The 20,856-nt window shown below is 33.7% G+C and overlaps 1 protein-coding gene across 1 annotated transcript in view; it reads left to right on the top strand.

Moving 5' to 3' along the window:
• The window catches only part of CDH12 (cadherin 12), an 864,393-nt gene that overhangs the window by 786,223 nt on the left and 57,314 nt on the right, over window positions 1-20,856 (top strand). Inside the window, exon 8 of the mRNA XM_010955574.3 lies at window positions 808-975. Within this exon, the coding sequence (XP_010953876.1) occupies window positions 808-975 (168 nt within the window). The remainder of the gene's footprint in view (window positions 1-807; window positions 976-20,856) is intronic.

The raw sequence follows: 20,856 nt of genomic DNA, 5'->3' as shown, positions 1-20,856 counted from the left end.
AGAATTATTATTACTGAGTCCAAATAAGTTCTACTTACCACACGACAGGCCAATAAACTGGGAGATGAGGTGTTGGGGCAAGGAATAGTGACTTTATTCGGAAAGCCATCAGACCCAGAAGACAGCGGACTGATGTCTTGGAGAACTATCCTGCTACAGTCAGAGTATAGGCCCCTTTTATACTAAAAAACAAGGAAGGGGGTGTGGTGACTGTTGCTAACTTCTTGGTATAAGAATTCTTTGTTCCTGCAGCTGTCCACGTGGGCCAGGTCATGGAGCTTCCTCAAAACCTCCAACAAAACAAATGTTATTCTCTGTTTTGCAACTTGTTATCTTTACATGAGTGCAGATCTAGCAAGACTAAGCCTAGAAAACAGGACAGAGTTGTTAAAGCTAAAGGAACAGATCTAATGCAGAGTCAGATTTGTTCTTTTCTATTACAGAATATGGCATTTTTTGAAATATCATGCTCAGCATAAATACTCAATTTTTTACTATATATAAAATATATATTGTTTAACAATTTAATTCTTTTTGAAAGGTAGGATCATTCTGTATAAATGATGTGTAACTTGGTTGACTTAATAAATGATGACCATCTTTTAGCATTTCACTATATGGTTATTAACATACTATATTTAATAACCTATCATTTTGGGTGTTTCACTTTTAAAAATACACAGGACTTTTGTTAGCATGTCTTTGCTAATGAACCTAAATAGAATAACTTCCTTGTTGTGGACTATTTTATTTTGGAAAACACAACGTTTGTGATATTTGTCTTTTATTTTATTTTTTCCCCTTAAGGTGTTATTAGAACAGCTTTGCCAAACATGGACAGGGAAGTCAAAGAACAATACCAAGTCCTCATCCAAGCCAAGGACATGGGCGGACAACTGGGAGGGCTCGCTGGAACGACAGTAGTCAACATCACCCTCACTGATGTCAATGACAATCCACCTCGATTCCCCAAAAGTATGTTCTTTCCTGTTAAGTCTAAATCAGTGCAGCTTTTTAAAAAATGTTGTTTTTTCCATTAGAATCATGCATAGTGTCACTTGAATAGAAAATAAGATAGATGAGTCAATAATTGTACGACTCTGGTTATCAAGTCATATGAAAGTAAAATGCTCACAGTAGGTTGGAATCTTGTCTAATTTCTTATTAGTTGAAAAATAATATAAATATGAAAAGTACGATGCAATTTAAGACATATATTTCGGACATATATGCCACCATACTATTTGTTATAGCGTATATTTGCATCAAATTCTCTACCTTCACTCTAGCAATTATATATGTTGAATCATTTCCATATGCTTCCCTGGAAATATTAGATGACATTACAGTGATGCAATTTCATTACTTTAGTTCTATTTTGTTTCAGTCTGCAATAGGTGAAAATTGCTACAGTTTCTATGATAATAGAATGATTCACACCTGTATTTTCTTTGGGACTCTGTGTTTCTTACTGAAAATGAATACTTCTCACTTGTGTTACATCTAGTTTTCTTTTGCAGTATTACATTTAACACCAATAAGTACCTGTTCAATTTCTGGTACATTTTCAAGGTTGATAGTTTAGTGTTCTTAGGACTTAGAATACAGAAACTGAATGTTTTTATCATTGCTTATATAAGAAACTTGATGAAGTCAATAGATACTCATTTGTATGAATGGTTAAAAACACAAAACAAAATTTTTTTTTCTAATTTCAGGAGAATTAGAGTATTCGGTAAAGTATTTAATGCTGAGAATATGTAACTAAATGGGTATTTTATTCCTTTAGCTATATGGTTTTCCATAGTTTTCTACTTTGTCTTTCTTCTTAAAATGATCGACCTATATTTTCTTATAGAAATATCTTTACTGAGTAACCAGAAAGTAAGTTTGCTGGACAAATGTGATAGGAATGGCAATTAGAAATTATCATAATTTAAGCAGTGGAATGCATGTGACGAATGGCGAGTAAATAATATATTATGATTAATAACACAGAATCCTAGGGCAACACTTTCCCTTACTTTTCCAATCAGGGAAACAGAAAAAAATATAAATAAATATTTAAAAGGAGAAAGAAATAATGCATTTGATTCTCTAGCATATGGCATTAATAAAGAACATGTTCCCAACTCAAAAACACTGATTTTTAACATTTTTACTACTTATTTGTGGCAATCTATAGTAGCTAACTGAGGAAACTAGTTTGAAAGATTGTTCTACTTTTATATAAAAAGGTGGCATGGGGAGCTTAAGTCCTGCTTTGGATCTTGTGCTTATAAAATTTGTTCGGTCTAGGGTATAGGAAATAGCAGAGATACTCCCAGGTAGTGACAATATTTTTATTCACAAGGATGATAGTGAAGTTTTTCAAATGAGGAGTATAAAACTCGGCCAGCGGAAAGAAAACAACTTGTGGGTATGGATGAAAGGGAGTTTGTAAAAGTCTGATCCAGACAAACAGGCTGGGATGCAACAAGGAAATGAGAATGTCTCAATGGGAGAGAAATAGAATAAGGTTAGGGAAACAGGATGGCGTGCTCAGGTCCTGGGGAACAGGAAGATCCCTTCCAGATCTTAGCTAGTGAAAAGAGAATCTGGATAAAGCAGCAGGCTTGCTTGGAATGTATTCAAAATTGAATCTATAGGTCTAAGAATAACTAGATGATCCCCACTAGGGAAGATTGTGGGGGTGAGGGCATTTGAACCTTTAGAGCATTTACATGCTGTCAAGAATGTTATTTTCTTTCCTTCTCTCAAAAAAAACCCTCTAAAATCTTTATTTTCCATGTTACTATTAAGAAAACTGAGGCTCAGAGAGATTAACTAACCCAAGATCAACACAATTGGCAAAGTTTTTTTTTTAATCTAAAATTCAAATTTCTTCTAGTTTAACATAATGTAAAAAAATTATTTTTTGTATCTGCCACTTCTAAACCATATTTTTTAGACACATCTGCAAAAAAAAATCACAAGACCTATGTTAAATTGTCACCATAAACAGAAATGAGAGGTAGAAGTTATACCAAATAAATCGCTATGATCTAATGATTTTCTTCTTGTGTTCCATGCATATTTGAACTATAGCCTGAAAGTATAATCGCTGAGAGATATTTTTGAATCATAAAAAAGAAGACGGTTTTCACATTTTGCATAAATAAAAAATTAATCCCCTTGAAATTTTATATGCCTCTGTGTCAAGCCCTTTTTACTATACTGTCATTTTGAATTACATCCTTCAGAGGAAAAGACAATACATTTATAAACAGAAAAACCATCTCTTTAGAAGCAAATGCTCTTTTTGCAGGAATATTTCTCACATGGATCAATTAAATTGAAAATATGACAATTACAAACTGAAATGATAACCTTTTGAATGTAAAAGCCAAGAAAACATATTTCATACATAATATAACTTAAAAAGAGTATTCTCTACAACTAGCTGTATTCGTTCACTTCTTAAGCAATTATACTGAAAAAAAAAATCTTCCCTCAGACTAACTTCATGGAGCCACATTTTTTATCATGTAAAATGCACAAGATACTTTCTTAAAATTTACTAATTATAATTTATTTTGACTCTGTGTGTACATATATGTATATGACATTGTTAAGCACATATTTCCACTGATTTCTTTCTATAAATCTATTAGAAATAAAATAATATTAAATGGTATATCCATTTGAATGATGAAAGTTTAAATAGTTTCCTGTTTTATTGTTGCAAAATAGATGGTTCCTGAGGCATCATAATTTCCTGCCAATTCGATTTGATAATGGTGACAATGATATTGACCAAATTACCAAGTGATGTGTATTATGCAGAGTGATTTGCGTATATGTTCCCATTTAACTTTACAATGATTATATAGTGTTTTCTCAATTAAGAAATAAAATATCAAGATTATATTATTAATAAAGGCTAAATAACGTGTCAAAGATCACGCAGCCCTTAGGTGGGAGAACCAAGACCTAATCTTACGAAGGGACTTCAACTCTTAACTTTTTATCGCTCTTTCTCTTAAAAGACAATTTGCCTTTGATGCCTCTGTTTTGTGCAAAAAGTCCTACAAATAATGCAGAGAACTGTCCACAAACAAAAAAAGGAATGCTTTTTCAGAAATGGGAATAATACTAGACATGTTAAAAGAGCTCTACCTGCAGTCATATAAAGACAAACTATTTTCTTTATAAAATCCTTTCCATATAGTCATATAGCAGCCACCTACTCTCCATCTGTCAAAATAAGCTACAGGAAAATGCTGATGATTTCCATTACTTGAATTTTAAATGACAAAACCATCTAACAAGCTGACCTAAATCATACATTATGAGATCAAATCAATTAAGTGATGTGGTTAATTCACATTAGGCAAAATACTTCTCTCAGTTGCTGTCTTTCTTCTGTAAAATAGTTTTGTAATTAAAAAGAAAACAACTTAGGTAAAATAAAGCACTTCATATTTTAGATTAAAAGAGGTAATTTATAGGAAATGTAAAGTGCTGGCTTCTTTTCCCTTTCTTTTTCAACATACTAAGAGGGTAACAGAACTGTTTGTATGATAAATAAGTTCAACTGTAGAAAATAGGACATTTATAATTGTTCTAAGATAGTCGCTTAGTCATAAATAGAATACTATTTTAAAGTAAGTCTGTTTTAATCAAATACCTACCGAACATGTTTATATTGACAGTTTCTAGTTTTAGGAATGTTCGTTCAGTTATAAGTCAATAAAATATTACTTGCACAATAAAACATATCATTGTATCCATACTATATAGTTTGTTGATTTAACAAATAAGACATTTGTAAATATTAGACTTCATTCCAGGGAAAATGTTATTATCTTTAAATTAATATAAAAACAATCTAAATAAAATTAAAAGATGAAATGCATCAGCGAGAATGCCTACTGCACAAGTGAGCAATATCTGATCTATCAAACTATCAAGACTACTGATGTATGCATAAATATATATATATTCCCAACTATATATTATTTCTTAAATTGTACACTTATGATATAGAAAGATGACAGGATGCCCAGGTCAATGAATTAAGTAACTGTTGGTAACTATATATTTATTTATTGAAAAATATTGATGTATTTACTTTAAATGTCTCCTTATTTCATCCTGTCATTACTTTTATGGCATCCAGGTCAGGATTGGCTCTTTTAATATCTTAAAACTTGGAATTTATTCTTATTTATGTTTAAAGAAATATTAATTACAATATGTAATTTGTAAAGATTTTCATTAGAATCAACATGAGCCCAGTTATACCCAGATGGGGCCACAAAGTCTACTTCTCTTTGTTTACCATTTAGCATCTTTATACTTAGAAAATGGTAAGCTTTGAGACTGAAATCTACTTGTTAAAACCATGTAATAAGTCATTCTGAATAAAGAACTAGAGATTAATTGAATTTGGACAGTAGCCTTAGAAAATGTACCCTCACCTTCTGCCAGACACCCAATGTTTGTCAGAGGGATGACTGAGGTTGACCACTAAAGATACAAGCTCATGATTTAAGTTTATTTTTGTATATAATATTTGTATGTGCTTGTATATATTTTATATTTATTTATATATACATATATGTAATCTGAGAGTTTACAACCTTACATAGATTTATATATTTAATTAAATAATATTATAGGAGAAAACTTCCTGGATTTTGGGTCCCCAGGATATGCCTGAATATGTAAATATGTGTAGTTATGCTGAGAGTCACTTCAGTCCCTTTCACAATCTCCTTCTGTTACTGTAGGGAGTGAAAAACCTACAAATCTCACCTTCGAACTTACCTGGACGCTCTGGCCAAGGGCCTGCTTCCCACCTGCAGATCAAGTGCAAGTCACTGTTAACACCCCCAGCATGTGCCTAAAGGGTGCCTCTGAGTGTAAGGCAAAAGCTGAATTTCTGTTCTTACACTGTCTCCAACATGTTATCTTAGGTAGAAGAATGAGAGAGAGAAGATGATGGCAATTACTCTGAAAGAAATACCAGAAGAAGTGTGACTAAAATAATAGCTCTTACATGAAATCCACTTTTGTTTAAATGAGAATGACTACTTCAGCTTCATTCAAATATTTGAGGTTGGAAGGGTGGTGTAACCAATAGGTCTGCAAAGCTAACAGTGTAGATCAAATGCAAGTTAAGGCTCTCCTTAATTGGAAGCAGGTGGTAGTTTTAAATAGTAATAAAAAATTAATATAGTGAGGGTTTAATGACATAAACTCATATTTATTTATGTTTCTCAAATTTACTACTGGTGCCAATTTAGCATCAACATCAGTACACAGTTTAATTCCAACAATTAAAATTTAATTAATATTTAAGTAATTTCAAATATAGTACACATTTCTAGTATTCTCTGACAATTTTACCTAGTGCATGGCTTTTAGATCATTACCTCTCAAAGACATAAATAAGACAAAATTTAGATAAGCTGACCTTTGATATTATATGTATGCATGGTATATGGCAATTAGATATCCTCCTCATTTAGGAGGAGATGTTTAAAAACCATTAAAAATTATAAATCTTAGGTCTTAAAAAATTATACAAAGTTATCTTTGGGTATCTTCTGGTTTTCATGTAAAATGTAGGCATGAGTCGTTATATTTGATAACTCTATTTCTAGTCTTGAAAAATAAGCCAAGACACATTATAAAACTAGGTTTTTACTCAGTGGAATAAACACTTCTAGTTTAATTCCCAAATGTGTCTTTGTCTACTTCAATAAAAGTAAATAAGAAATAACTACTTCCTGAAGTTAAGGCATGCAAATAATAACCTGGGTCTTATTCACCAGTGGTTCTCCCAGTGGTTCTCAAACTGTGTTTGCCTTAGGACTCCTTTGGGACCCTATGCCTCGGTAATGAAAGTTCTGTTTCAATTGACATAACTTGGACCCGGAAATTTGAATTTTAAATAAGTGTTCCAGTTTATTTTAATATAAGTAATCTGCAGGGCACAATCTGAAAAACAGTGGTTTATTGTGGTGAAGCAGAACGTGTTGATTCTCTGAAAAGGCTTTTTTCATTATTCATTAACTAGAAGTAATGAGTTAATTATTTTGTATCTCATGAGAATTTTTTTTTATTCATGCAAAATTCTATTCCTACAAAATTCCACCTATCTAGGTGGAGACTGAATATTAAAATGAATTCATTTTAATCCAAGTGTTTTGAAGGCTTTGTGTTTTTTAACCAATGAAGTACTTATAGACAGCTCTACATCTTGCTTAGAAGTCTTCCAAAGAGTTATGGATATCAGCTACTGACGCTTTAAGGCTGAATTCAAACTAGATCAAACTGAATACAGTTTGAAGGCAAGATCAGTGAAAGACTCTGCTCTCCCAATTCTCCAATGAGAAAGGAACAGTGAGTTTCACTAGACTCTATGTAGGCAGATGTAAGCAAATGAAAAATAACAGTTTTAGAATCATTTCTCATTGTTAGTGTTGTCACTATTAATATCATACTGTGCTTTTCTAATGAGAGCATAAATCTGTTTAAAATGGTGCTGACACTTTGATGGTACACTTGGTCCTGTTCCCCATGTAACAAAGAACAAAAGACTGTAACCTGGTTGCTCTGTTGCCCCATCAGCAGACTCTCAGAACTGACTCAAGATCTACAGCATCAAGAGGTCTTTAAGATATCTCTTATTTTTCCGAACCATATTAAATAAAGTTTAAAACAGAACTGATAGTAAAGATATTGTCCCTAATCTTACCTATGTTATCAACAATAATAACAAAGTCTAAAGACCATGGGTCCAATAATATTTAATATATTTGGTTATGTGTATACTTTATGGCTCACATTAAGTGTCATCAAAAAAAATTACTATCTTGGAGAGGTGGCTTGAATATTTTGGTGTTGTAATCCACAGTTCAAATGTGAAACTTTATCTATGATCTAATAAAACTCATAAGTTCTCAAACAGACAAACCAGTTAACACATAAGGAAATCTGTTTAGGGTGGGTTGAAGTTCAGCACCAGAGGCTGATGATGGCTCAATCCTTATGGAGCTGGATGGCTAGTGACGTTTTTTAGCTGGAAATTTTAATGATAATACCATTTTAAACAATTTTACCCAGAGTAAAGAATATATGCTCTGGTTGTTAACATCATTTTCTCAGTTTCCTTAAAATGCTTAAGTTTATGTTATTATCATTGCAGTCTATGAAAATCACTTTAATAGTTAAAATTTTCTGTGACTTGTATGTAATCAAATATATGTATTTATTGATACTTGTTCTTGATTCTTAAAAGATATGAATTAAATAATACTATTTTTACTTTTCTTAGCCAACTGTGCACTCTGTAAGACAAATATCTATATGTATTAATATATTACAGCCAAAATAAAATTCCAAAATTTTGATCAGAATAATTATTGGCAAAAATAGGAGATGGCTATTAGACCTGAGATTATTAGGAAATATTTATGAAAGGTATAGCATTTGAGAAGAAATATATAATGAGAATTTAACAGAGAGGATGTTAGTTGCAGAGTGCCACAATCCTGAAATGTACACATATATTTATGCATGTATATGTGAGCTTTTGAGTGGAGGGGCAATATCATAAATCAATATGTTAGAAAATTAACTTTGTTAACTTGGTAAACACTGAAGTAGAGAGTAGATATGGCACAAAGCCAGGGCAGGTGTTTGGAATAGGTAAGCACAGGCAGAGCTGAGAGATACTCACCAGCAGAACGGAAAGGACTTTGTGATCTATTGGATTCAGAAACAAGTAAGAGAAAGAGCATGCAGAGGATGAGGGTGTAGCTCAGTGGTAGAGTGCATGCTTAGCATGCACAAGGCCCTGGGTTCAATCCCCAGTTTTAGCTCCATTAAAACTAACTAAATACATAAACCTAATTACCTCCTCTTCCAAAAAGAAAAGCATCAAAAAAAGAACATGTGAAGAAATTGTTTAAGTAAGAGATTTTTTTTTTCTGTCAATATGTGGACATTAGATTGGAGATTAGCAAAAGACTGAAAGGTAGGAAACCAATTATCAAAATGGCTTCCCTGACGCTAAAGCTGTTTGCTGATTCATTCTGACTTAAAATTCTTGCAACTTGTTTTTCTCTTCTCTCTGACCAACCCCCATCTCTGCGTCATTTATTCAACTGCTTTTGTGTTATACAGCCCCCAACCTTTCCATTATGCACTCCTCTCCCTGTACATTCTTCACCCAGAATAGCTTACCCTTTAACCCAGAAGCTGTATTTCAGAAAGCTGGTCATGGGCTGAGAGCCTCAGAAGAGTAAATAGACCCTCTGGAGTTTCTCCGTGACACCAGGTGGATTCATCAAGATTAAAAAGAATGCAGCATGGATTGGAAACCACTCTGATTTTTGTTGCCTTTCTGTTCCATCAGTTTTTCTATAAACCTCAGCACACCAAACTCAAGATGGATTCACAGTCTCTAAGGCACTAGCCTGCTGTAACTCCCCTTTGCCTGGCAAAGCACTAAAGCTGCCCTTTTATGACTCTCCCAATACTCTGCCTCCAAGTCTCAATTCGGCTATCACAGTTCAGAGGCTGGTGTTTCAGCAACAAGATGGCTGAAAACATAGGGAGCCTCAAAGAGATGTCAGAGTCAAAAAAACATTTCTGAGAGACATAAACATAGACATGATAACTGGATCCTGAGGCATGGATGAAATTAATCAGATTAAAAAAGACGTAAGTCTTTAATTTTTAATATAAGAAAATCCAGGAAGGGGAATAAGTAAAGGTACAAGGAGAGTTTTAAACCCACCACCTCAAAACTTTGGTACAGATTTCTGACAATGGTGTACATTTTTAATCATAGATGTAAAGGCATCCTAAATTCTTACTTATTTCACATGGTTTAAATTTCTCTATTTCATATTTGCCTTTTTATTGGTCTTAGCAATATCAGCAAATTTTATATATTGGCATAGAAATTGCACTTCTAAAGTATTTATGAAAGTTAAACAGAATATAAACAATACTAAAAACCATGGAAACAAAATGTTTTGTACATAAGAAATCTATTTTATTAACAAATAGGAGACACAATAATTTAGATCATTTAATGAATAATGTCTCATTGATTGTTAGTTTTATTGAAGATTAAATGCAAAGATGGCTATATCAATTTTTTGCACTGTATAAAGGGAATAAAAAAAAATGAATCTTTTCCTTCAATCAGCTCTGTGCATAATGGGGAGATTAAGTTAATGGACAATTTTACTACTTGAAGTAAAATAAATGGCAGTCTTATGCAGGCAGTGGTATACAAATATGTAAGAGGGGTACCCAAGCTATTATAGAGTACATCTGAGAGACTGTTGAAGGAAATAATATAAATATTGATTTTTGAAATCTCTAAGAGTTAGCCAGTGGAACAGCAAATGTGTGCCAAAATATTTTAGATCATTGCAAAAAAATGTATTATTTAAAGAATTGTTTTAAAAAAAAATGGTAGTGCAAAGACAAGAAAAAATTTCATGAAAAAGTACCTTGAAGATGTCCTTGAAAGTGTGAGGAATAGAATTTACGCAAAAGGAAATGAGGAGTAATGGGCAAGTGAAACATTTTATGCAAACATTTTGTTGCATAAACCACAAAATACAAAAGAGATATGGGATATTCAATTAATAAAATATAGGAAATTACAGAAAATTTAAACCATTGTGTAAATGTATAATGCATTAATATAGGATGAATATTCAGAAACAAAATGTGTAGATCAAAGAGTTGGGTGTTATCAAAAAATTTAGTTTTGATTAAAAGAAACTAAAATATTACATTGGAAGAGACTATCACCAAATTTCACTTTTATAGACTAGTCTCATGATGATTCAAAAAAATCTGTAAGAAATCAAGCCTTTGGTTAAATAAATATTCCCAGGCAGATTTGAATTTCAAACATTTTCAAGGTGTTAAATATATTTATGATTTTTAATAAAACCTCTGGCATGACCTATTTTTGTGAAATTGGGCAACATCGATGAGAATTATCCAACTACTGTATTTTGTTAGGTGGATCAGAAATTACACAGACAAGGGCAAAAGAAAGGTTTACATATTTAACGGGGGTTTTAAGGGAATATTAAATGTACTCCATAAAATGAATGTGCAATGGAAAGTTATTGATGCACTTGAAATGCTGTGCCCTCTTGCCAAGATTTCCATCATGTTTACTATTAGGTAATGGGAATAGTGGTTATATAAATTGCACATATTAAAAATACATACTTTTGAGAACTAGGAACACTTTTTATTCTGGCAACCATCAAGTAATATAAATGGGTTTTGTTTCATGGTTCATTTGGTTGAAATTTCTAATGCAGCTTCTTGAAAAAATAATGTTATAAAGAGTAATTAGTTTTTCATTGAAATACAGATACACATTTATTGAATCTACAAACTAGTAAAACTTTGTATTAAACTTAAAAAAAAATTGTACCTGAAAGCTGGGAGCTATGTAATAAGAAAGGGAGAATTGGAAGGACAGAAAGAGATGTAATAAATTTTCCTTCCTTTTTTGGGTGCAGAAGCAGAAGCCATTCTATCTTTAGAGCCACATCCCTTTCCTGGTACCCTCTTGTATCTCTTAATGCTCTTTTCTCTATATCTTCATTGATTTTTGCTCTATAAGCACTGAAAAAGAAACTTAGCCCAAAACTATCCAACTCACCAATTCCACCCTTAATTGGAATTTGCATTCATCGGTGTAGCTGAAATTAAGAAATTGAATTATTTGCATTTTGAAAGGGCTTATTTGATAACTCATTACTGTTCCCATCGGACTGATGCTAAGGCAGTAAAAACCAAGTGAAATAGGCAAACCAAATGAGGGACTGTAGTGAAGATCAGAGATGCCACTTGATTGGCTCATCTCATTGCCTGTAAGTGACTACGTGTATGCACCCCAGTTTTCTCACCTGTAGACCAGTAGAGTGATATGCTGGAGCTGGCTCTACCTCATAGCTCTTTATGCACATCTCCTCCCAACTCTGTGTTCAGTGATGTCATGTTGGCTTGACATCAACCATAGTGGGAGTACTTACACCACAGAAATTGACAAACATTAAAAAGTCAGGGCTTGTATCAGTTTTCCCTACTCTAATATGGTTGTTAAATATTTACTAGGACATCACTGACTGGGAATTATAATAATAGTATCTATCTCATAGATTTAATGTGATTTTAAATAACTTAATAATGGATAAATGCTAAGAAAAGTACCTGAAAAATGGAAAGCACTATATAAATGATTGCTATTAACATTTATTATTATTATTATTATTATTATTATTATTATTATTATTATTTTAAGTGTCTATTCTACTTAAAGTGTAATATATATTTTAAAAGTTCTTTCTTTCCTTCATACTGATGCTCATAGATTTTCTGAAAGTTCATACATTTCCTTCCAACAGTCTTCTCCATGATGAAAGGACTAGAATTTCTACCTGAGAGCAATCCGCAGGACTCCTTCTATCCTTGCAATGTAATACAAAAAAGAGATTGCAGGTAGGGCGAGGGGAGGGAGAGTAGGCATAGGAAAGCCAGTTAGACAAAGGGCAGTGATAGAAACAAAAAGTGTGAGCTATTTAATCTGGAATAGTGGTGCTAGGGGTTAAAAATGGCAATATGTGGATAGATTTGGGTGATTTTAGGAGGTAAAAATATCAGCAATGTTCATGAATTTGTTATGGACAAGAGGATCCTAGTCTGTGGAATTGGGGAGATGGTAATACTGCTTGCTGAGATAGTGACTTTTACGAGAGGTCTTCTGGGGGCTTGGCAAGTCTATGAATATGTCAAGGCTGAGATGCTTTGAAGACTGAAGTGAAATTTTGGAATCAGATAGTGATTTGCTACATATGGAACTCAAAATATATGTCTAGGCTGGAGTAAAAAACTAAAGGATGTTTAGCATAAAGATAGTAAGCAAAGTAAAAGGGACAAATGAAATTAGCCAGGAAGAGGAAAGCCTGGGTAAAAGACACGCGAGACAACGGTTCTCGGCCGTAGTCACAGAGCAGAACGGGAGGGAGTTTAATCAGTCCTGCTCTTCAGATCGAAGCGCAGAACAATTCGATCAGAATATCTTGAGCAGCCTATTTATTTATATATTTTTTTAATTTTGCAAACCATGCCAATTTGCAGCCAAATTTGAGAATCACTTATCTGGATTCTCTTTGAGGTGCACCAGCAAAGGAAGCTAAGAAGGAATAAGATGTGAGACGGGGGGAAAGCAGAAGTGTAGAGTGCCACAGATGTGAAGGAGGACTGTGCGTGAGGAGAGATGGCATAACCAAGAATGTGGAATGCTGCTGAGAAGTTATCGTTGGACTTAGGGACATGGATGTCATGGAAATCTCAGGGGAAACTCTTCCTCATAAATGGGTGGGTTCAGAAATCAAGTTAAAATTGCTTGCGAAGTGATAGTTAGAAATGGGTAATAGAAACTATCTTTGAGAAGTTCTTTTGGAAAGAAAAATGAAATTAGGTGGGTAGCTGCAATCAAATTCGAGAACAAGGGAAACTTTTGTAATGTAATCAAATTTGAGCCATTTGTGCCTTCTCGGGAATGTCTCAGTTGCAGAGAAGATAGACTCTGCACTCTGTTTACAAATTGCTGGAGTTTAATAAAAGAAAACAGAGAAGAGAGGCATCCCTATTGCAGATGAAGAGGAGAGAGAACAAGGTTCACAGACACAACAAAACGTTAATATTGACGTTTCCACTGGAAGCGAAGATGAAATGGATACAGCATAGTCAAGGATAAAATTCAGAATTTACAATTGAAATGACAGGATGCACTTAAGACCCTTGCAGCCCTCAGTCACAACTAAGCTCTTTATATCTTTTTAAAACACTTTGTGTAGAGTGGGGAGGGAAGGAACTTTTGTGTGGAAGATTTCTTTGGAAAAAGCCATGCTGAGTCATTATCTAATAAAAGTAAGAGGTGAGGGTGACTTTCCCTCTCTTCTCAGGTCTTATGAGGGGGGCCTTCCCTTCAACAAGGACCAATTGTAAAGTCCAATATATTTTCCCAGAAATGGGAGAAATTCGAGGACTGATGCCTGCCTCAATCTTAAGAATGTTAACCTGTCCTGGAAAAGCAAAGACTCTCAGAAGCAAGGCTTTGTTCAAAAAAGTAATTATGACAACAAAAGGAGTTTGAAACGTGTAAGCAAAAGGGCGAACCAGTCCAGAGTCATCTTATGTCCTGCCGGAGAGATTTTTTCCTCAAAGGTAGAATCTGAGCGTGGAATGGGTCATTTGGAGATCAGGAGGCTAAGGGGAATGTTGCATCAAAGACGAGGAAATGCCTTTGCCATGGGATCTGTAGTTAGGAGAATCTTCCAGGAACCTCCCCAAAGTGCCTCTGGAGACAGTCCATCCCAGAGGGGAAAGCGTTCCATACAAGTAATAAGAGCCCTCTCCCCTAGCTTTGCTGTTCCTGTATGGAGATGAAAATGCCCCAGGCAGGTGAGTGATGAGAAGAGGGTAAACCTGTCAAGCCATCTATGACCAAACTGAAGCCCCATATGTGCCCATCCAGTTTGGCTTATAGGTGGAGTGGCAGACAGGGGAGTCTTAATTTTGCATAAGGATCAAAACACTAATACGATATATTGGAAATTTCTGATTTCCAAATCTAGAGGTTGGTAATTAAAGTCGACAGAGGGCTATCTATTATTTAAAGGTGAGCAGATAAGGCAAAGCTTACTTTCAGTGAAGAGAGTCTAAAGGAACAATGGGACACAAAGAAAAAAAAAAACAGGTTTTAATTACATCTTGCATGTTGTGCTTTTTTAGACTAAAGGTGACACAAAGTGGGACTGTCTGAAGGTTCAGGAAGCTGAGCTTTCTCCTATGTGGTATGATTTTATTTTTCTGTGAAATATGAGGGAAGGTCACCCACTGAGAAAGGAAATGGTAAACAGAAAAGCACAGGTTTGTGGAGAGTAGACCAGTTTAAAATAAAAGTCACAGAGATTGGTCATAAGTTACTTTTGCTAATTTGTAGGCTTTGCAGTCAAGTTTGAAAGTGCATTTGAGGCGAGTGATCAAAATGTATTGTGATATCTAGCTGCCTCTCTGTAGTTTTCTCAGCCTACCACACCTCCTTTTTGAGATGGAGGATAATTACCATTATCAGGGGTTGAGTTTTGCCAGATTGTGGTACCAGAAGGACACGGGCAAGATGACATAGGTCAGAGGTTTAAATGATACTGAAATGATAAACCATTTGTTTCAGCTGGATGAGGAAAGAAGACAGGGGGAATGATAATGGATTGCTGGATGTACAAAGATCAAATACACTGATATTCCTTAATACTAAAGTAGTTTAAACTTGATAATAATGTTGATATTTACTTCATATATAAATACATATTTACATACATCAGTATCTGATATTAAAGTAGGGTAAGTCATAGTGGGAGTAATTGAACAAACACTATGAAAAGGCTTTTGATTACAATCATATCAACTTTGTCACGTGGTTACTTTTGTTCAGAATGTCTTCTAGCTGACCTCACAGGGTCAACATCACCTAGTTGATTCAGAAGTGAATAGAATTGTGTGACTCTCCTTTAGAACACTGATATTACTTTGTGATTTTACTTTGTGTGACTGTTTAATTAATGTCTACCTCCCTAATTTATGTTACTGGACCCAATTCCAGTGTGGAGGGGGTGAGGGAGGAGGCATTTCCTCACACCATCAAGCACTTCTCAGAACACCAGCAGAGTGTCCTACAATTCAACTCAACTCTGCCACCATCCACCTGGAGACGACAGCAGGTTGCACAGATCTGTGCTATTTCCTTCCTTCCGCTGCCTTTAAGTTTTGCTTGTTCTTCTCCTCCTAGTTCCTTTAGGTGTAACGTTAGATTGTTTATTTGAGATTTTTTCTTGTTTCTTGAGGTATGCCCATATTATCATAATCTTCCCACTTAGAACCGCTTTTTCTGTGTACATAGCTTTCTGAATGTTGTGTTTCCATTTTCAAGCTCTGTGGTTCTGAATTCCCTCCCGTTTGTCAGTCATCAACCTTGGGGTGTGGATCTCCTCCCTTCCTACCATTTCACTGTGTCTCCTTCTTTATGTCTTTTGTTGTGGAACATCTCTTCTGTAAGACCTTAGGTTGTTCTTAAAAATAGTTGCTCTGTAAGTGTTGTAATTCTTGTGTGTGCATGAGAGGAGGCGATCTCAAGTTCTTCCTACTTTGCTATCTTGAACCCTCTCTCTACTTTCTAAAGTTGAAATGTAAATGTGATATTTCAAATATGCATCTAATTAGGTGTCTCAAATATATGTTTTGAAGTTCTTAAAAATGTTTATCATTCCTATCAATTTGAAATAGTTTCTACTGAAGCTTCTAATATTTCTAGTACTCCAGCATTTTTAAATACTAATTACCTCCAAATTAGTTACTTGCTCTGTACAGATAAGTTTTATGTGCAGTTGGACACTTCTTATAAATTTTTTTTGAGTAACTTTAGATTAGTTATTACTATAAGCATAAAATAAAACGCATTTCAAAAGAGAATTCCATCTTTTTATTTTGCTATTCTTATTGCTGGATGTTGTTGCAGTATTATGTAATTCATTCATTCATTTAACATATTTATGTGGGTCCTATAATCTATATTTCTGATTAAATTGTAATATTCTAATTTGTATTTTGTTAAGTAAATATATCTCTTTTGTGTTTTCATCAACACTTGGAAATTTCTTCAAACAAAAAGGAAGGAAAGTATGTATCCTTTGTCCTTAGGTATTAACAAATGTGCATGCACACACTGTGTGAGTTCTAATAATCAAAGTATAATTTTTAAAATAGCATTAGTTACTGAAAGGATGACCACTTAGCCTATAACTGAGTAACAGATACTTTTACATTTGGAATTAACAGGAGACATTTTCTGCAAGCAATTACAGACTTTGATCACTATAATTCTACCTTAGTTCACTACACACGGTTTTCTCCTTTTTCGTGGGAACATGATTATTTTTATTAAGCATAGCATGCATATTTGATAAATATGTAAGTATATATTCTTAGTGACTCTGTGAACCACTTTTTGTCACCTGTTTTATAACTTAATCTGTGTTGTACAGGTAGTACCATTAAGATGTTTCACATGCATCAGAAGTAGGACACCCAGAAGATGCTGGCAGCGTAACTACATAGTTCATCATAAGCCATCCAGCTTTGGCACAGCTGAAGATTACTTCAGTTCTGAGTTAATCTGAATGACCCCAGCTTTATTGCTGTTTAGTTTCTAGAAATGATAAAATGTCAAGTCATTGGAAATAAAACGACAGAACCTAAACAATCTGACACGACTAATGCATCGTTTCTCTCACTTGTACCACATTCTGTAGACTTTATTACAATGTTTTATTGAGACATGCTTGTCTTCATGAATGTGAGTGCCTTCCACCTTACTAAAATGTACATCTGTTATGTAAAGAACAGAAAATTCAGTGCTCTGTATATGTTTGTTTTATGTACACTAACCCTCAGTGCCCAAAAAAGATGTAAGTGATGAATCACCGTTTTACTTCTATTACATCTTAATTTTGGTAGGGCCTGTTACTGGAATGCAGGTGAGCCCATCTTTTTTGGACAAGGCTAGTATTTCAGTTTGTCACAAGTCTTCCAATGCCATTAGATAATTACGAACTTTGTAGGCATGCTATATAGGATCACAAATTTTCAAAAAGCTGTTATTTAACTTATATTGATAGAGTGCTACATAGTATAGCTGCTTCACATGTATTGTTATTAGCCTCATAAATGTTCTTTTATAAAACATAAAATTCATATATCAGCATATTGCCTTGAAAAGGGGGACATGTTCATCTATACTCTCTATTATCAGATGTCCTTTAGATAACCTTTCACAGTTTAAAATGTTTTTCTCACGTTGAAGCATCTCAATTCTGGCTGAAGTCTTCCCCTTCACTAACCAGAATCCCTCAGTGATGATGCCAGACTGGGTTAGTTCCTTTGATCTTTGATTCTATTATTTCTGCTTTTAAGTGTTCAAATGAAAAGCAAACGCATAAATCTAATATGTAACCTAAAGTTTCTCCCCTTCAATAGATCAGATAGACTACGCAGAAATATTCCAAGCTTTTAAGTTAGATGTCTCTGTTTTCCTAAAAATTCCACTCAACCCTCCATGTGCCCCAATGTGTATAAGCATCTCCACCATGCACTGTTGGCCATGTTTCAACTTTGAGATGCACTACACTTGACAGCTCCTGGTCTCTCTCAGATCTCTGTCTGCCAAGCATGTCTTTGATAATTTTTAGTCATAAATTTCCCAACTAGATATCCTGTTAGAGGAGATTTATAGACCTCCATTGCTCTATTTTATTTGGAAAAATTCAAGACCTTTCCTAACACTTGGTGATGTACCACGAGATTAGACCTTGACAGATCACACTCTAGATTCAAGGCTTTTGGTGCTTCTTCGGCTTCGGTATCACAATCACACAACAAGACGCAAAGGATGTAGACACACTTCTGATCAATTATACTTATATTTAATAGGTATGAAGAGAGGGAGAAAAAAGACAATTAAAAAACACCTCATGTTCTATTCCTTTTCCTTTTTCATTGGAATTGGTCCCTGAGAAGTTTAGGACAACTTTACATAACGGTCGCATGCTTTCTTGACGCAGTAAACAGGAATTCAGGCATCTTTAAGTTTACTAATATCTTCTGGAGCACTTCAACAGGATCAGGTTTAAGTGTGGCTACTGTGGAACACGTATTCTCTATAGAAAGTAGCTTGCAAAAGTCATATCATGTTCTACGTAATCATGGCTATTTGAACTCAGACAAATTCCCCTTGGGTTTGTCTTTACCCTTCTTGTAGGCAATTGGTATACAATGTACCCTGTGATTGTATTCTTTTTCTTTGCTCTTAGGGCCTCAAATTCAAACCCTGCTTTAAGTCCACAAACATTGAGCAACTCTATATGACAGCCACTCTGTTAGGTGCTTAGGGAATAAAACCTAATGAAACATAACCATAGCCTATGGAAAGATGCTAGTTTGACAGATAAATACAAATTATTTAACCAAAATCAATTCATAATGTCTACATAACACTCCATTATTGCCACTTGAAGTATTTTTATTTGGTCTATGTTTGTTTGTTTGTTTGTTTTAATATTTGCATTTTCTCTTTGAGAGAGATTTCTCGTATCTTCTTTGAAGGCAGGTATACTTTTAGTCAATTATTAAATCAACTAATTAAGCAAGTATTTTATACCACTGTAAAGTGTGCTGTCTGGAAACAAATAATTCTAGGTAAATACTTAGCTGTCTCGAGACTACATATATTATACATCCCTTTGAGGTAATGTCCATTGGATGGATATGAATAAGGCTGATTTTAACATAATAAAAGCAAATAGTAGGTATCTTTTTCTTAAGGGGAGGTGGTAGAAAGGCAAATAGCAAGATTTAACTGCTACTGCGGCTAGTGAAATTAAAAAATTTTGAGTCTGTGAGAGAACTACAAGACCTCTAAAAATAATTGGGGATAAAAAAGAAACTATTTGGCAGAACCTCCATAACATCTGATTGGTTATTTTTCTCATATCTATTAAAGGAAATAATTGTAATATTGTAGTGTAGTTTGTTGAATGAGCTTCACCAACCAAAAAAAAAAAAAAAAAAAACAGATTAAAACTTCCCTAATTTAATTGCTACAAAGGTAACTAGAAGTTCAAATCAATTACCCTGGTTGCTTTAATCTTGGGAAAGTACAATCCAAAATCTCCAGAAATTTAAACTGGAGTCAATATTAATTTAAACTTTGTATTTTTGTGTTTAGTTTTGCTTTTGCTTTTTTTTCCTCCTGTTTTCTTTCCTTCCTTATCTTGATCTAAACAGAATGCTGTTTAATCTACTGATATTTACATTGATAATTAGTAAAATAGCCTGTATCTTTTTCTTCACATTATACTTTACAAAATTTTATAAATTATTTTAAACAATGTAAATATTTTAGTTTTTGTGAGATACCATATTTTTGTGATTCTGATATATTTTGTATAAAGATTTTTACAAGTTTTTCTGACAGTATCAAATTCACAGTAATGTCAGTTCTCCACCTGGTGGTTAAAAAAAAAATAAGCATTTTCTTTTTTTCTTTTTTTTAATGCTAAAAAATTGGCAGAAAGAACTTTATATCCTGATTTTAAAACTGTGTAAAATTACCTAGAAGGGAACGCAGTCAAAATTTACTAAATATAAGTTGAATATTAATCTAAAATACACAACACTTAAGTCTATTGTAGATTAAAATTTGGATTAACTATCTATATAATCATTTTCCAGGTCATTTTTAGTTCGATTTATACTTACTGAGTAAATAGTTCATCTGCTTTTATATTTATGTTATACATACATTTTACATTCATGTATGTTAAGACACATAACCTTATTTTTCTATAAATATCTACATAACTGTCTTCATCATCTATCTATCTGTCTATCTTTTTTATCTATGTCTTGTATCCTGGATTCTTTTGCATTGGTACCAGTTTATTTCATGGATAGTCCCACCTGCACATTTGATACTAGGTACACTTAGATGGTGTTAATATGTAAAATAATATTTTTTTCACAGGAATTTTAATTTAACACTTTCCACTGTTTATAATGCCCAGCTGAAATTCTACAACAGGATCTACTGAAGTGAAAAGTGAAAATATTACTCCTAATTGTAACCCTTCACTTGACAGCAAATTGCCTTTCAATTTTGCACTATTATGGTTTTAAATTTAATTTATTTTCTATAGA

This window comes from Camelus bactrianus, chromosome 3, assembly GCF_048773025.1.
Source record: "Camelus bactrianus isolate YW-2024 breed Bactrian camel chromosome 3, ASM4877302v1, whole genome shotgun sequence".
Classification (NCBI taxonomy): Eukaryota; Metazoa; Chordata; class Mammalia; order Artiodactyla; family Camelidae; genus Camelus; species Camelus bactrianus.
The sequence above is the reverse complement of the archived record's forward strand: the minus strand, read 5'-3'. Positions and strand labels throughout refer to the sequence as shown.